The sequence below is a fragment of the Lepisma saccharinum genome, chromosome 25, assembly GCF_977018435.1.
Source record: "Lepisma saccharinum chromosome 25, izLepSacc3.1, whole genome shotgun sequence".
Taxonomy (NCBI): domain Eukaryota; kingdom Metazoa; phylum Arthropoda; class Insecta; order Zygentoma; family Lepismatidae; genus Lepisma; species Lepisma saccharinum.
The window spans coordinates 23,374,615-23,394,050 of record NC_139253.1 but is presented as its reverse complement, the minus strand read 5'-3'; the positions used below and the strand labels follow the sequence as shown (position 1 = coordinate 23,394,050).

At 40.2% G+C, this 19,436-nt stretch overlaps 1 protein-coding gene across 6 annotated transcripts in view; it reads right to left on the bottom strand.

Moving 5' to 3' along the window:
* sm (heterogeneous nuclear ribonucleoprotein L) overlaps window positions 1–19,436 on the bottom strand; it is a 190,730-nt gene that overhangs the window by 36,433 nt on the left and 134,861 nt on the right. For 5 of the 6 annotated variants that reach the window (XM_083111490.1, XM_083111493.1, XM_083111488.1 and 2 more), the window contains one exon: window positions 309–386. The exons of the other annotated variant lie outside the window; for it this stretch is intronic. In XM_083111490.1, coding sequence (XP_082967616.1) covers window positions 309–386 — 78 coding nt within the window. The remainder of the gene's footprint in view (window positions 1–308; window positions 387–19,436) is intronic. 6 annotated transcript variants of the gene reach the window in all.

Below are 19,436 nucleotides of genomic sequence, written 5' to 3'. Positions count from 1 at the left end.
AAGGTTCCGCAATAATTCGACAACCTCTTCCTTCTTGTTGGCATTCCTGGTATTTCGAAACCAAGTTTAATGGGTCTACACACTCAAGAGGGTCATGCTTCAAGCTTATTAAAAATACTATACTGACACCCTAAACAGATCTGAGCAGAGGAGAAAACCATTACAAACTACCAGGTGAGAAATGGAAAATGTACAAGACAACATCGGAAATATTAAGATGGCCGTGAAATTTGGATAGAAACATGCCACGGGAGTTTTCTACTCTGCTTTGTCGTGGTTTATTTATCCAAGAGCAGACATTTACTTACTGTAAGGCTGGGGACCGGCTCCAAACCGTGGTTCCGCGAGAAGCGGGGCAGGACGACCAGGCGAGGGATCTGGTTTTCCTACAACGAACAGACACATGCCATTAGACAACCATTACAGAAGTGAGGAGTTTCTTTCTTAAACAAAGCCTTTCATCTGAACGGACTTCTCTCAAGGCGTACAGCAAACCTAATATTCTAAGAGGTAAATATAATAATTAGCAAAAATAGCCTTCTGCAAGAGATTTCGAAAAAATCTAAAGACCTAACTAGTTAACTAAGAGAGAAGCCCAGGTTTATCAGTTTATGAACTTAGAAAATACAAATTTTAGTTTAAGGCTTGAAACAGGATATCCTACAAACAGAGCAGTTCCGTATATACTACGATAGAAGAAATTGGGACAAAAATCGAACGTTCAGCATAATTGTTCTCTTCAAATGGACATTCGAAATTGCTCAGACCTTTGCAAAATCGTTTAAGACAAAAAAAAGCGTGCTAATACATAGCCATCACAGGAAATTTCGAGCTATATTGCACATCAGGAACTTATATTCGAATCGTCAGAAAAAAATTTGGAATGATATACCTCTATAAAATTTACCAACTAAATAATGATACACCCTGAACTTAAGGCAAAGGTCTTGAACATGTTTGCAAGTGGTGTGGAATAACGAGAGGGAAGACATAAGGTTTTTAAAGGACTAGCTAAAAAAGGAAAGAACTCTTTTGACGCGAAGAGCACAATGGAAGCAAAGTACCCTCCCCTGCATGTATGTGTGTGAGTGAGTGGTACATGTAGCAAATCACAAAATTACAGATAATAATACAGTAGGGAACGCCTTCACTCACGAAGACAAAATAATAGTAATAATAAAAACTCGTGTCCATGTTCTATCTTGAACGAGAGAACGCAGCAACCTCGAAAATGTATCCGGTGTGTCACGTTTCCACCTGCAGGTTCGTTCCACCTACCCCAACCATCGTCAAATTATTAAGCTATTGACCACCTGCACGAATACTCCACTTGGCCAACTTAGTAGTCTGAACCAAGATCTGCTATATCTATACATACTCCATAATTTCGTGAACTTACGTATATTGGCCTTAAAATACCAACATACATTAAACCTTTAAGTATGTAAGCATTTTTTTTTTTACTTAATATGGAATATTCATTATCTCGAATTGATATAAAAGCCAGTTTTGATACTTGGGGGGGAGGGGATCAAGTTCTGCACTGCATCGTACCATGAAGGCACACACTCGATCTGTGCTATAGTGGACGTGATCAGCACCACGATCTGGTTGCCTTACTTCCCTCCCCAAGATGCCTGTGATGCGAGGCTGGGTGACCCCAGAGTCGCTTTACGCAAGGACAATGTCGGAAAAATTCTTACGTCCGATATTTCCCAGTCGAACCTGGGTCTCCTGCGGTACAGACAGACGCTCGATGGACTTGAAATCTACGAATACTTTGGTTATTTTACGATGAGGAATGCTCAGACGAAATGCAGGGACAAATGACTGGCAACACTTTCCTTGGCAATACCTCAGGCATATCTAAAGCTGAAATCTGATTTCGTAGCGCGTTACGCTGACCACTTTTAAGTTACAAACGTTTTACTTCTATTATGGGGTAAACTGGTTTGTGGCCCATTTGTCCAGTATCAATTCACTGACTCCCATTATTTACAGGAGCAACTATAAATCTAACCTGATAAAAAAAAAAATACAATTTAACCCCCCGCCTCACAAAACATTTAATCGGTTCTATTAGCTGCGGTTGCCACACGTTTTATTTTGATCACAGTCAACTGGATGAGTAACGGTGAAAGATGTTACAGAGATAGAACTCAGGACAGTTCTTCCACTGCGTTTTCATGTGTAGGGCCATTGAAGGCTGTTGAAGAAATTGACCGTAGGCCGCAGTTTGGGTACCTCTGCTCCACAGTATGGTTGGTGCCTTGTGCAACCATTTCCAACGTGATAATATACTAGGAAAAATTGCAGAAATGACTGGCTAAACGTAAAGTGACTTTGCTGCGACCTCGGAACAACAGACATGCACAGTGACTGACACGTGCAAGGTTCTACTTTTTAAATCCATCATAACACGAAGCAGTTCCATGAAGTTATGACAGCACCTTGCAGAAGTTAAAAGTTTAATGAAGTGTCAACTCGCGGCTTGAAGCTTCAGACAAATAAGATCCGGAATGGAACATTTACCCTCACCTCACATTCTCTTTATTACACACCATTGTATGTTATCTTTTACCCGAGATGCCATAAAAAGGGGGTTGGTACGGTCAATCAGGAAAGAAAATATCCAGATTCGCGGCATATCATGAAAGCCTTTCTTTTTAATTCGATTCCTTTTTCTGAATGAGATGATGTCCAAGACAAGCACGCTAAGGGCGTGACGTGGCCATCACGCAAAGTCTCTCCCGTGTAATGATGTGGAGAGCCTTATTGAAAACTTGGGAGACGCTCGAGAACTAGAGCGTACAAACTGCCGCAGCCAGCAAGCAAGAGCTTCCTTCCATATTGATCCACATCGTGGCGCCATGTCGGCCCTTTCCCGCACTACAGCCGACTCCCAATGCCATAAATTCACTTCTTATTTTGGTAACTGCCGGCCCGGACCTGCGTTCAAGCGCCAATGGCGACCCATCGCGCCCCAAATGCACAGCAATTCAGTCCGGATTATATCATCCCCTCCTGGTGTTACCTTAAGAACGATCTTCCGGAGTAACTGCGAACAAAGAAATGAAACACACTCTAGGCCATTCCATCAACTGATCTCAAATTACTGGAGAGTACGCCGCGATTGTACACGAGACTATCCAAGCATGAAGGTCCCCCCACCCCCGGGATAATATATAAAAAAAATTGGTCTTCTATTGCAATTTCGAGCTACGAATTCAACTGGTTGGCACATCTGGATATTGGACGTGACCAGAGCACGGTGGAAAGAAATTACAGCAAGAAGTGTTTCTCGGTGGCATCCAAGCGAGAGAAAAATGGGGGATAAGGGAAGATTGCTTCCACACAACCAATACTTTAGTTCCAATCTGCTGTAGATCAGAGTAATATTCCCAACGATACAGCACACTGTCAGGGCTGGATAAGGAAAACTTCCCGATAAAAAAATTGGAAGCATTGCAAGTCCTTCAAATATTCCATGTCATTGCACTTTGTGTTTCTAATCATTTGTTTCTTCAGTGGCACAAGGGTGCATAGAGAAGTGAATTTCTCTTCCTAAATTAACAAGAGAACATAATTCCATTCCCCATGTCTCCCAAGTTCTGATGTTAATGACTAATTTTCTCCCAAATTTGGCGATGCATCTTGAAACATACTTAAAAATTGAAGCAATGGCGTACCCCGTCAAAACGAAATGTCGAATGAGCAAAATTACACAAATAAGGACAATGTATGAAGAAACATTTCAGTTCACGATGAACCTGACTGGCTTCTTTCAGTTCGTTTTTAAGCTCACTTTATGATAATCGGGACTGGATCTAGTTTAAAGTGTGATTCGAACTACTAAGAATTGAACCCGGGACCCCTTGATTTTGATACTAATGTTTTTCATCTCTGAGCGCACATACCTGTTCAAATACATAGGCCAAGTTCATGAAGAAATTTGTTACATTTGAGATAAACCATGTACGTAGGTATATCGTGTAACTGTCGAGTTTTGAAATTATAATTTGGAGTTTCTGGAAAAAGTTTCCAGTGAACAAATAAAAAAGATGAAACTAATTGCTACCATGCTTAATATACAATATGAAGTTTTGGATAACTGTTGTGTTCATGCTCTCTTCCGTTGAGAAGCCGGCTTTGATGTGCTTCCAGTACGTCTAAATATGAACCCAGAATACTTGTCACGTTATCAAGGATTTACCCCCAGGAAACAGATTGTCTAGCACTCAACATGTAGAGGAACGAATGTTACTACTGTCTGATCTTGCATCTCGAGAAAACCTGTAGCAAATGCAGTTTGCAATGTATAATGACCCCCCTCAACGAATTCTGAATGTTACCAAAGCGTTTTGCTTTAAGTTCTTCCAACTTTCCTCAGTTCGTATAATTCGAAAGTCGCATTTCCAACAAAAAGCACGTTCCCTGAGACTGACAACGTTACGCCACGATTAACTACCATCTCCTCACGCTTACGTTAACTTGGAATTTGTGCAAGATGCGCCATTCTGTTAACTACCTAGTATTACGCACCATTACATCTACACTTCCAGAGCCTACACTATTGTCCTACAAATTTAAACTGTGTGTAAGTTCAGTGGTAACACACTTCCTCCACGAAGAATAGTATTGCATGTAGTTCAACATCAACGAGAAGTGGTACCAAAATCCAGTGAAGCACGAAGCAACTGAGTAGTTCTTTGTAAGCAGGAATTTCGATAATTTATTCACTGTACTGATTCTGCGAGAACAGAGTAATCTACTGTGTATAAGAATTGACATATTTTAACTTCTTCGTATTCCTGAAGTTTTCTCTTACCCCATTCACTTAAGTAAAAACAAGTTTCTGTGACCATGGCCAGTTAAACGGAAATTCTTAAACACTTGAAAATAAGCAAGGAATATAACCTCGTTTTTTTATATATATATTTGACACGGTAGGTATCGCGAATACTAGTCCTCCCTTTCAGTTTTTAACTCCTTTTTATAATTTCCGAGGAGCTACGTTACTTGTAAAACGGAGTTAATGTTCCAGAATAATTGTTCTACAGGTAAATGGCATTCAAACAATAACTGACGAGAGGCGTGATACAAATATTCCAGACTAGTCAATATAGAGATACGAGAAAAAGCTACTATCTGGGATATTCAGGCGTTAACGAGAGCTGTAAAATGTGACTCGAGAGTGGCCTCAGTCTAATATATATATATATATATATATATATATATATATATATATATATATATATATATATATATATACACATATTATATAAAGCACTGGCCAAAAACATTTATCCTGTACGAAAACTTTCTAAAAATAAAGAATACATGATGAGATCAAACTTATCACTGTCTAATATGGTATTATCTTGTGGTGAACTAAGGACAGGCATGGTATATGATCAAGAAAAGCGGGATCCGAATCACTGAACTTTTCGTCCAGTTCCGGTTAGTCTAACTATAAAGGAAATTGAAACAAACTTTTGACGATCAAGAGAATGCCCGGGGCATAACTTCCATACCTGCATGTATGCCTTTCATAAGCACCAATAAAGAATTGTCATGGAACATAAATGCATACATAATGAACCTTGCAAAGAGTTGCAATGGGATCGTGAGTACAACCTATTACGAAAATATAGTGTGATAAAACAGTCATCCGTATGTCTATAAATTAGCTTTTAAACTGAAAGAGAATGAAATATGTTCCCTCGCCAATGAGAAATCAGTTTTCACGCAATGGAACGAATTCTGCCAATTGTTGCAGTCCTTCACACACACATGTTCACCTGTTTAAGAGGGAGAAGCTCTTGCATGTATTAAGCTATCGAAAAGAAAGGGACTGTTCGACTATAAACAGCCGTCCTTGTAAGAGGCTACAACAGTTGATAAGGTATAACTGCTTCCTCATCTTATGGAAAATCTAAATCTGGTACACATGCGTGACTGCGTGTATGTGCTAGATGAATGAGCCTGCCTGCTGGACTCACGTTATAACTCACTATCTTACTTGAATTAGCTGCGAGTGTGGATTCTAATGTGAAAATACCTCACGGCTGAGCTAAGAATTACATGAAAATATACAATAATCATTAACATTTTTTTTAAAAAAAGAAAGGTACTCTCTTGTATTGGTGATTTCTCCATATTTCTCTTCTTTGCCAATGCAGCACACACCGAAGGGGAAAGTTTGACACTGGCACACAATATAATAAACCATTGTGCAAGATAAAATATAAACTTTTAGGGACATCAAAACAGGTTATGGAATACAAACAGTTCTGTAGAAACAGGACCTATGGCACTTTAACCACACAAGCAATATATAACAGAAAATCAGAGGCTGCCGTAGTGTGTTGACATCCAATAATTGACTTCCAACACCAAGATTGCATGCGATTTAGACTCTAATGGATATGCCTATCAATTACCTTGAGCAATTCTGCCTCTACCCGCACTGTCAAAAGAAGCGATGAGTCAGCTTTCATTCATGCCTTGCCACGAGCCGAAAAACGCTGACGAATCCCCAGCTGAAAGAGTAGCGCCTCTGCAGTCTCCAAAGCGCACTTCAGATCCTCGATATGATAGTCTCATTATTTGACGCGCGCTAGATTACAAATCGATTTTACTACGGAACGCACGGTTCCATGCGATCTGGCAGTACAGAGGGACTTGTTCCAATTGTTATCGGCGTAAACTTCCATTCTAACAAGCACGTGGAGTAAAGTTACAATGTTGACATGTTTATGTACTGGTACACATACATCAATATTCAAATATAGTGAATCCCCTTAAAATTGCATATGTCGTCTCAATAACAAGACTTAAATTCTGCCTGGGGATCTGCTGAAGAACCACGTCATCCTATGCGTGTGGGACAACTACGCACGGGGCTCAGCCCCTCCCTAATTTTGGCAAATTATAATCAGTATTGAAGATGTTTGCAAAATACTTTGCGACACACACAGTGCTGATCGTGGAACTCGTTATTTTCTTACCCAGGCCGAAATTTCGGTTTGCAAGTAATTCACAATGGGGAAAATAATCACAAGAAAAGTGAGCAACGAATGTGAGACAATAACTTCTTCAGTGCAACAAACAATGATCATGTAGTTTAACGCAATGACAATGAGATAGGCAGGGGATGCTTTGCAGGGATATGATTCCTAGCACCCAACACTAAGAGCCTGCTAACGCTGAGATGTTCTGGACTGAACTGAATTGACATTATTATGCTGGGCTATCACCTAACCCCAAAAGTAGAGATCAAAATAATGATAAAGAAATTAAATACAATAAGAATAAAATCGTAATATAATAGAAACCATTTGGACAGTAAATTATAAAAGTAATCAAGTTGCAGAAAGTTATAAATGGTATGAAAATAATTTCTGGTAACTCGCAGGATTTTTTTATTAATCAGAAGTTGACTCATGTTGTTTCTGGTCGTTGATCACTGTACAATGGGACCCACTAATCACAAGATGCATAATTTTGAACGAGCAAATACTACAACTGGAAATATGTTCAACACTGTGTTAATGGTAAATTCAAGAATAATATTTTATGAATACATTAGGCCACAATTAATATGCGTAGTCAGTTTTTATTTCAGAACAATTTTCCCTGGCACTTTTTCATAGCGCTTTTTATATCAGAACTGGGTAGGCTAAACCCCATAAAAAGAATCTTGACCACACCACTGCTTCAAGTACCTTTTACTCTTAATGAACATTTTAGTTACTTCTAGCTTAACATTCTGAGGAGACCACGAAAATAAATAGCAAAAAGAAAAAAAAAGTGTCTTCTTAACCAGATGTCTTTATTTACTCTGTTATCAATTAAACATTTTTTTTAAAAAAGAAAGAAACTTGAACAAGTGTATTTGCCCTAGCTTCTCCTTCACTTTACAGTGTAGTATGTCCGAGAAAAAACATACCAATAAAGAATTTAAATAACTCAACAATCGTTAACGATAGAAATGTCAAATAACGTTTATTTGGAAGAGGGAAGAAAGGATTTTTTTACCACCAGAAGGGAAAAAATCGTAACATAATTAAGCGCATGCGTGGCTTTGTTGGTGAGTAGTCTGTACAGTCATGGACACTTCTGGGTTGTAATGATTTCATTGGAAGTCAGTGGTGGTGTTACAACCTAGAAGTGTCCATGACTGTACAATGGCGCCGTTTACTGTTCGTCAGAAAGTTGAGTGCTGCTTTTGGTTTGCAGAATTGAAGTCTCCTGTAACGGTACAAAGAAGATTCCGGCAACAATATGGACAGGAAGCACCAGAACGTCATTACATTGTTAAATGGCATAAACAATTGCTGGAAACAGGGTCTTTGTTGAGGAAGAAAGGTAGTGGTCGGAAGCGTGTGAGCGAGGATAAAGTGGTTGCAGTTCAGGAAGCTTTCCAGAGAAGCCCGCGTAAATCTGTGAGACGTGCTAGTTCTCAACTTCAAATTCCACGTTCTACTGTGCATGATATCGTACATAAAAGGTTAAGGCTTAGAGCCTACAAGTTACAGCTTGTTCAGAAACTAGAGTGCAGTGATAAACCCGCTAGGTTTGATTATGCTAGTGAAGTGCTATCACGCATTGATGACATTGAATTCCTGACACGCTTAACATTTTCAGATGAGGCTACCTTCCACATTTCCGGAAAAGTGCATAGGCACAACTGTAGAATATGGGGTGAGCAGAATCCCCATGCAGTTATTGAACATGAACGCGACAGTCCAAAGTTGAATGTATGGTGTGGTTTGACACGAGATTCCGTAATGGTCCCTTTTTCTTTGAGGGAGCTACAGTTACAGGTGCAAGTTACCTGCAAATGTTGCAACAGCATGCTGTACCTCGTATACCTCATGGGTACATGTTTCAGCAGGATGCCCCCCCCCATTATGCCCGTTGTGTTACTAACTTCCTTAATAACAATTTCGCTGGTAATTGGATTGGGAGGGGTGGACCCATTAAATGGCCACCACGGTCACCAGACTTGACTCCTTTGGACTTTTTCCTTTGGGGTTATGTGAAGACTATGGTTTACCAAACACCTGTGCAAGACCTCAATGATCTCCGTGAAAGAATTATCGATGTATGTGGCTCCGTCACTCATCAAATGTTGAACACTTGGATGGAGGTTGAGTACCGCCTTCATGTTTGTCGCGCCACCAAAGGAGCACACATTGAGATCTACTAAGGAGAAATTTTTTCCTTGTTCTTTGGCTAAAAAAATCTATGGTTTTCTCTTCCAAATAAACGTTATTTGACATTTCTATCGTTAACGATTGTTGAGTTATTTAAATTCTTTATTGGTATATTTTTTCTCAGACACACTGTATTTCAATGACAATGACGTGCCCGCTTAATACATGAATATTTACTACATTATCATCTTACAAACACGTTCTGCACATTATGTTACAAAAATAATTCAACACTCATCATACGGTTTTTCCACGGGAGGATCTTCCAACACACGTCGTTCCCAGATTCCCTCGACGCAGGTATATTTGGCTAATGCCGTTCCAAGATGATTGCTTAATATGTGGACACAAAACGTGTCAACACCATATGTCGTAAAAGTCTTTGACAGGTCGTTCCAGCGGCTGAGAAATGCTAAGCAGAAATAGCTTGATGCTTCTTTTATGGTCCAGATACGATGCAAGGGATGTCACCTGCACTACAAATTTTGACAGTCAAACCACTAAGCAGCTAAGAACGTTCAACCAGTTTGCTGCGTCGTTTAAAACTCAAACTAGTACTGGTTCGAAAGGGCCAACATCTAGCTATTGGTGTAGATTCGAAGACTAACGAATTGTTCATACTGGCTGGAATATTGTTTTTTCGTCAGACATCTTCATGTTGCAGTCAAGATATTGACAATCGAAATAGATTAAAACGGTCCTGGGATGTGGTATGTCCCGAGACAACGGGATTAAAATTTGAAATCATGGCTCGAAGAGATTTCCAGGAAAAGAAATTAACTGCCCCTCAGACAAATTTCTTCATTTAAACTACAGTATTACGTAAACCGCGAAGATCAAATAAGGACAAGAAGGTGGGAGAAAGTCTCCGTGGCCTTTGCTTAAGGTATATACTAGGGCTGAGCCGATACTTTTCCGGCATTTTGATCTTTTGCAGGGTCCGCAAAAATGCCGCACAACACTTTCACGGAGTCTAATTATCCTGGAAATTATGCAAAATTCAAACTTTTTATTTTGCATCAATTTTGCACGAAAAACTATATTTTCTGATTACATAACATTTATTTTAATATTCTGATGCAATTCTTGAATATTCTAAAGCAAATTTATTGGTAAATTGATGTATATAATTGGAGAAGAATATTGATCAATATTTTGAACAAATTTTAATTATTGCAATTTTCAAGTATCGGTATCGGTGGGAATCGGTAAGAGTATCGGCATCGGTTCTAAATTGATATCTGCTCTGCCCTAGTATATATGGCCCCCTCCGGTCGATTAGCAGTCGTTACGATGAATTTCCAAACGAATTTCCAAAATTGCCTTCGATCTCCATAAAATCTAGGAAATGATTTGCCAGGTTGGCTACTTCAACACCATGATAAAATTAAAGTATAATTCCCGGTTTTCAAGGAGAAGTTTCCAAAAAGTCATTGCTAAAAATTCAAGGGTACAGGCAAATGTTTCCTATATTTAAACATTGATTATTACCGTGTGTAATCATAAGCATATTAGGAAAATGCTTATGATTACACAAGACATTATTTAGGAAAATTAAAATTCTTTCGTCAGAATCGAGATAATTCTGTTTGTCTTTCACTGCAGCTTTACTGTCTTTCTTCCTCGATAAAAATAAAAGCTAAACTGCGAAAACATGTCACAGGACATTTACAAATACGTATGGATTAATAAAAGCTGCAATTTTTCACGTCAACGGAGGAAAGTACACGCAGAATTCCCGGAGCCAAAAATTCACGTATGAATCCCGGAATTCAAGGAATTCCCGGTGAGTAGCCACCCTGTTTGCCCACCGGGTATCGAAGCCGGGACCCCACTAAACCTAAAAAAGTGATCGTAATATTCTACTAAAATACATTCTTGGCTGACGTTCAGTACAATGTCCCAGATTATGTGGTTTGGCAAAACCACGGAAAACCTTCGTGTAGGCCGGCTGTGGGTTTTCGACGTACGCACTGTGGCAGTAAATTATTAATGAAGTGTTGTACTTTCTAACGGAAGACATTGGTTTCTTACCACACGGTGTGCAGCTTTTTAAAAACCTAGTAATGGACATACTTTGAAGGAGTTAGGCAACAATTCAGCGGGGTGTACGAAGTTTGTGCTTAGGTACAACAATCATGACTGGACCTACAGTTTAAAGTGGGATCCCAAGGTGCATCCAAGGATCGAACCCGAACACCTTGATTACAGAACGACAGCATTACCACTATGCAACGGGCATGCAAACACTTATTATTCGTGATTATACTTATACTGACAAAGTTTTCAACAGAAAATAGTTGTGGCCACAGGCCAACACCTATTTCAATTGCGGAACAGTTCCATTTACTCCAACAGTGATGGTTCCTTATATGGGATGTGTGGAGAGCGCTTGACAATGCATTCACCAGCCCCTACAGGCAAACGGCCGACAAAGAAGGGCCGTGTGAGGAGATTACATAGCCAGATTAGGGTGCGTCAATCCTTAGTCAACGATCGATGCTGTAGCAGGTGAGGAGAATTTAAATTAGCCTCTCCGGGTTATACATCAGCGCACAGATTCAGCCAGCCAGCTTCCCAAAGCGTTGGAACATCTGTAAATGTTGAAAGACTTCCTGCCCTTTCGTGACATACACACACTACCAAGCACGCAGAATAAGCAATTGGGTTTACTGAATCCGCCAAGATCAACAGTTTCGTGTATACAACTGATTTGAGAAGTTTTGTTGCTGTAGTTATGAACTTGAAAAACAAGCAAAAATCTCCTGGTTTGTCAACTAAAAAGAAATGTATAAATTATCGGAATTTAGGGTATTTTAATGGTTCTATAACATGCCCCCCTCCTGTACAAGCGATTATTTTATTGAAACTTGATGACATTTGCATAGTGCCATTCCATTCCAATAGTACGATTTCTGACAGATCTTCAGGCTATAAAAAAATCCATGGCGTAAAGCCCTTCAAGCACCAAACAATTTTCGGTTGGATGACTTGAGCTCACCCCATAGAGTCCAACTTATTTCTAGACACGAATCCTACACTTTACTTTTCACGTATGCTGGACCCAAATAAGAGGTTACTGCTATGAATAGAATCTGCAACGGGCAGCGGAGCAGAACGTTAACCACTAGGCTAAGCGGGTACAAATTTCAGGATCTACAAATATTCTCCTGGAGTTACACTTACGCTCTGGTCGGGTAGGCTACTCAAGAATATACCTACAGTTTAACGTGAAATCATAATCTTAACTATTCCATCGGGAATCAAACCTACGACCCTTTGATCACAAGACGGTAGCGATGCCGTTACGCCAACGAGAAGGGACTTCCTACTGTAGCTTATAGTGAAGTAATTTACTTGAAGATATGCGAAAGGACATCACACACAAGACAAGACCAATTTCTTGGGAGCTGCGCTAAGTAATTCTATTTCACTCAACCTGACCAACTCGAGATGGAAATGGGACATCACTAGGCAAACTATGGCCCTGTAAAGTAAACTCTTGCTGGAGCTTGTTGTAAGCATTATAACACGTGCAAGTAAATGAATCTCTCAGTGAACGCGTCGAGGCAAATACACTCAACTCGGAACGTGGGCGAACTGGTTCAACATACACGGACACCTGGGTTACAAGAGGCCCTCTCCATCATGGCAAAACGCCTCCACATCCACTGGGCATTATCCCGCCCTTAATCCTACCAACTCACTCGCAGTCAGGCATCCTGACATCTAACTAAGAAAAGCCCTGCATTTGCCCCCGCTTTGGGAATACATACCAATTATTCCGTGTACTCATATATTCACTTTGAGTCTCAGTGTCCTCGACCTGCCAAGTGTAGGTACAGTCACAGACATACCTCTTGGTGGTAACTAACCCCCAACCACCCAAGAGTGAACAAATCCACACGAAACGTTGACAATGTCCCTGTATAAAGCGGCTCTGTGGTAACCCAGCCAGTCAGATGTCAGTGACTTTCTCATTATGGACACATCACTGTGCTCCTTTTTCGTTGTCCCTTCACAAATTCCATCTATTCATTATTGCAACTCATAATACAAATACATACGAGGGCTGTAAATTCACATTGAACATTTCATCCTCACATTATTGCAACCCCACGAAGTTGGTGGTCTTTGGGCTGCTTATCAGTAGGAGCAGTAGGATATACTGTGTTGTAAAATCTGCATACAATCCAATAGTATCCACATAATTCCACGTCACTATCAACACAATCTTATAAAGCACATCTAGGATTAAACAAGTTGATGAGGATAAATGATGGACAAACACACTGATGCATCCATATTTTAATCAGGGTCCGAACCTAGGACTTTAGTTTCGTAGCGGGATCACTCCACCATGGAAGCCACCAGTTTACAAATTTGTCAGGTATACCATTTCCTTCGAAGACGCTGGATTATCGTCACCTCAGAAGAGAATATTAGCTAAGGACCTCTTCTGAAGAGTTGCCTTGAGGAAAGGGTTCGTTAACTATTTGTAATTTGTTAACTATTTGTAGTTTTGCTATAGTTCCACAACTAATTTTGAAAAAGACACTTCTAGGAAAGCATTGAAATTCAAGCTCTAAATTTGCTTCGAACGCCGTTAATATGAAGTATATTCATCCAGTATTGGACAGGGAAGGGAAAGAGTGGATACTGAAATATTTCAGATAACCCGATATATCTGAGATCTTCGGCGTTATATCTTAAAAAATACTTAATGATAATGTTTCAAGGTTCGAATGTTGATCCAAACGCTTCAGTTGCCGATGGAACTGTAAACGACGTATGGTTGGTGCCATGGCGCAGGTGTTCATACTTCTAAGCGTAACAATTGTATTAAATGAATTCCCTAGTTTATTTTACCTGCCAAATATTACCACCTTTCTTGCGGAACACAAATATTTCTGACGCATTGCGGGAATCATGCTCGATCTGTATCAAGTCCAATAAAGGTTCTCGTTCATAGAAACCAGAGATATCTGCATTTCTAGTAATAAGAACAATCTCATTTTACACAAACTTTGGACAGGTGCTCTTTTATAATTGTTTATTGGTGTAAGCCGCCTATTGCTACTAACAGGGGCTGCCCGAGTTTCGGTCTCGTCTTGAATTGTCTAAAAGCTCGTGGCATTTTCATGACCTGCAACGTGTCCGCCAGATTTAATAACGTGTTCCCAGATTTAGCAACTCTACCTGTAACAACCTGACTAATGAGAAATGTTAATTATCTGTTACTGTCTGTATTGGCAGCAAGAAGCCCGGGGCAACGAAGAAAAGCGTACGTCAGTTGGAGTAACTCGGCAACCTACAGATCTTTCCCCCTAGCAATTTCCAATGAGAAGATCTACGAATGGAAACTTTCTGCACATCTGGAATGAAGACTAAAACAAACATTATATCCATCTCTGAATATGTTCTTGATGCATAATAAACTACACACAAAAAGTCGTATGTCCACGGTAGATCTTGGCGCACTGAAAATAATTTCTAGCATGTACCTCATGGACAAGTGGACACAGAACCAAAATGGAAAAGCTATCCCCTGTGTTTCGTATCGTAACGTGAAGATCCGTAGGGGTATATCGAGGTGGAACTCCACATATTCTCGACCGCCGTCATAGGAGGTGATGTAATCAGCACCACGCTCCGATCGCATCTATCCACCACGGGTATCCTTTGATTATGAGCTGGGTAATCCCCAGAGCCGCTCTAAGCAGGGCGACTGTCAATAAACGCTCCACTAACAGGACATCGCGGCTTTCCGAAAATTAACTTAGTTCCAGAAACTAAGTCTGTATATCGGTTGTAGTTTTGCAGCTCATAATACAGGCTGGATCCCAAAAAAGGTAACCGAAACATAAGGTAACGTAAAATTATTCGGTTATATTTTTTGGGCCACCCTGTATAAGGTCTCACAATTACAATATAGCAGCTATGTAGAGTGATATGGCTTTATCACACGCACTATATTCCTTCACGCAAGACTCATGCACAGTTGTCATTCGAACTAAGCGTGTACTTGTTTACACAGACTTCGTTCGTACAGCAGAGAATACACAAAAACAATACCAACTTAAAGGAACTCACTTCACTCAAGAAAATAAAAAACTTTCACTGAAAAAAAAATCCGAGCTTAACTTGGCGGCTACATCGATCTGTATCCCAGTATAACACATCCAGCCGAACCTAAAGAGCTCCCCTGCAGTTAACCGTGATTGATGCAAAATTAGCGTGCTTTGTGCGAAGAACAAGGGTGTAAAATTGTTCACGAAAGAGTGGTGAAGACAGAAGCATGCACATTGCGCGCATTGAGCGGTAACGCGATTACACGCACGCACAAAGAACACATTCTCCGGACTCCATGCATCGCCATTCTCCTCTTTGACACTGACGAGCTTAAAAAATAAAAACTTGTCCGACCTCGCCTAATGCAAGCCGAGATTTAGCCGGAGCATCAACAAGCTACCACGATATGGATTTATAGATAAAATTAGCACCGCAAGGGCCACGCTATTTTGGAAGCATAGCCAAGGAGACAATGAACTCCAGCGGTAGCTTCATTGTAAATGCTGCAAATATTCGAATCAAGTAACGGCAGCGTATGAAAACAAGCACGGCCAAGAGGGAGAGTAAAGCCATGTGTCCAGTAAGACATGAGATCTCTTAGTTCTTTTTTTCGACGGTCTACTCTTCAAGATGATTAATATTTATATTTGTCTGCAACCTTGGAAAGTAAATCTGCAAGTAAAAATATATCATTTGTTGCTTTTTATCGTGCTACTCTAACTTACGTAACAAGTCTGACAAAAGTTAATAAAAATCTGAGAACACAAAGTAACTTGTTTCCTCGACGAAATGTTTCTGTGGATTGAGGATATGAATTAATGAGATCTACAAGGGTTTTCGGACGGTAGAGCATTCGTAAAGCATTTCGCATACCACCTTAAATCTAAATATTGAATCTTAACTCCGAATATTTTTATTACGTGATTGTGTGCCCTGTCTACACCATGTTAATTAATCATTATCTGTTTGTGTCCGATGATTGTTGATATGGCTTATTTTACTTCGCATTTCTGTCACCTTTGGCTAATCACGAAGATGAGGATACGATGAAATTTATGAAGGGACACTTACAAAGAACACCCATGCCGGGATTCGAACACGGGACCCTTGGCGTCGTAGCGAGCTGTGATAACCACTCCGCCACGGAGGTCGGCACGTGCCAGACGACCTCTTCGATCGAACATACTGGATACGATACGTAACATGTAGCCAGCCTAGGTGAAATGCCTTTGGATGACGAAACTTTTGCGATATAAATAGTGCGGAATTTGGACTCTTCACTCCCAGAAGTTAAAATAACTGAAACAATGTGACAACTTTCGCATTCTTGAGACACTGTGCACATGCACATTCGTGTGCTAGAAATTTGCAATAATTGAGATATGAATTGCTTTCTCGATCCTCTACACTCCACGTATAAAAAGAGACGTCGAATTCATATTTATAAATCGCACACATGCAACACACACCATTGACAACTTTCACTGTACTCGTATTTTGCACTTGTGAATTCTACGTGAAGCCCCATCCAATGTATTCTATACAAAATACACGACCGTATGCAGATATATTCCCGTATAAGTAATGATTTAACCCAGTACAACTTCTACCGGGCCATCACATGCTCGCAGGTTTCTTTTGTGATATAGTGAATTTGTTGTGCTGTGCAGAAGTTAAAATAACGGAAACATTCTCCTTGTACACATTAGTCTCATACCAGAGTAGGCGATTCCGGAACATCCCAGTCTCGTGCTACTTTAAAATCAATTTTATCACATGTCCGTCTCAATGGAAGCAAATAGACAGCTTTCGTTCACGGTCGGTCAGTCACCTTCCTACCTACACATGCGTAGGTGCGTGCAGTTTTTGAACAAACTGGACAGCAACATCGCAACTCTGTCATATTCCATTACGAGAAAATTTCGGTCTTTGAGGACATGCTGATATTCCTGCAACTTACACCGTAGCTTGCAAAAACACCTTGAATCATACATCGCTTCTTTATTTTCAAATTCTCTGGCTTGAGTTTTTTTTAAAGACCACTTTATGCACAGAAAGGCCAATCGGGACTAAACCTACAGTTTGAGGTTTGATCCGAACCACTGTGCGCCTCGAAAGACTGCAAAACACGGGGCCCCCTCGATTACAAGGCGGCGACGCCACCGGGAAGGCATTCTGGCTCGTCTGCCAACAAGAATAAGTTTATAGGCATTTCAGTGTCTTTTAATGCTTCCATAGTCGCAATTTTTTCATGACTGTATATTGAAATTAGAATTTATAATCGAATCAGGTGGATAAAATAAATGTGTACAATTAAACAAACTAAACGCTTATGCGGCGGAGTAGTCAGTCAGTCTACGTGCTACGAAGCCAGGGATCCCAGGTTCGACACCTGGATAAGGAATGGACGTAGTATCATTGTGTTTATCAACATCATCCCCACGAAACAAAATCGATGCATAACAAATATATATGACCTCCGTGGCGTAGTTGTTAGCACAGAGCGCTGAGACGCCAGAGATCCCGGGTTGAAATTCCGGTCTGCGTCCTTTTTTTTTTCTCTCATACATTTCATCTAGCATCACTCTTCCTCGTCTCTGCGATGAGCCACAAGTGGCAGAAAAACGAGGTAAAATAAACCAAATCAACGACAACAAATGCAAACACGGGCAATGAAGCCAGAGGCTGCAGGCGTACATAAAATTGGACGCAGGAAGAATGCAGACAATGCACCAGACTGCATAGTTCGTTGGTAGCCTAGATAAGAGGGAACTTCACGGAATCTTCCCTTGCTCGAGATGACTTAGTTGCATCGCGAGTACCGCGTCAGCCGCAGGAATTTCCCACCGCCCTCCAAGGGGAAGGTCAAGAAAATTAGCTCTCGAGGAATTACGCTTTAGCGCTCTCACCCGAGCCAGAAGACCTCACACATCTGCTAAGTTTCTCAAGAACTAATCGATATTCCGGCCCACAACAGCACTCCCAGTCCATAAACTATACAAGAGAATCTCCGCAAGAAAAAAAATCTTCCTCTACCCTTCATCAATATTCAGAGCCTTTAGATTTCACGTAAGAACAGCCTGCATCTTAGAATAGGAATTATTTAGCAAGCAGATCATGTTCTGATGCATTCATTCAAACAATATTTCAATAAGCGATGGGATTCGGATGTGCAGACATATTCAGTATGCGAGTGGAGCATCTTTAAAATTTCTGTTGGAACTTGTTCAAATTCCGTGAGAACTAAGACGTGCGAATTTAACTTCATAGCAATTTTGTTTGGTTTAAGAAAATCTGAACCTAATGCTAATTGATTGAGTGGGATCCCCTACTGCTAATTATTTGAATCTTTCAATACATTAATTAATCGCAAGGTGGATTACCAAAATAACCACAAAAAAGCTATACTGGGAAAATGACATACTCGGACAAGGTTATCACCACTTAAATGCGGCTAGAAACAATTATTAGTTTCCACTCCCATTTAATTAGAAATAGTACTTGAAATACATGAAAGATTCTTCTCAACTTCACGGTGTGATTTATTTTGCATCTATCCTGCCACTTTTGGCTACGCGACGATGAGGATGGATGATTATTAAACACAGAACTTAATGTGAAGACTATATTACAGGCATTGGATAATTAACCGGTATTATATGGGCATCGACCGATTGAGGCATATCGGTGAAATTACCGATCGAGTTTATCTCTAAATAACGTGTAATTTATGGCAAAACTCTGATATGTCACATGACCTGGCTTTGTAATTTACTGTTTAAATTTAGTTATTTTTCCTACTGCAGGTAGGAGATTGGACTCAGATTCTTCATGTAACATTTACAATTTTATATCGCATAGGTAGAATATAGGTCTATTCCTATTATACTAACCTCACTCCTAGACCAGTTCTCGAACCTGCATTTCCTGATTTTTCAAAGAAATTCCAACAAACTTGCAGAAAAATCTGGCACAAATGATTAACCTAAAGTTGTAGCTGAATTGAGGGTTGCCCTACAAAAGTCACCGAAACGTTCAAGGAGTACATTTAGATGAGCCAACAACTGTACATGAACCGGTATCCAGCTCTTCCATTTCAAACACAGCGTTCTGTCGATCTCAGTTCCCCAACAGCGGGTCATG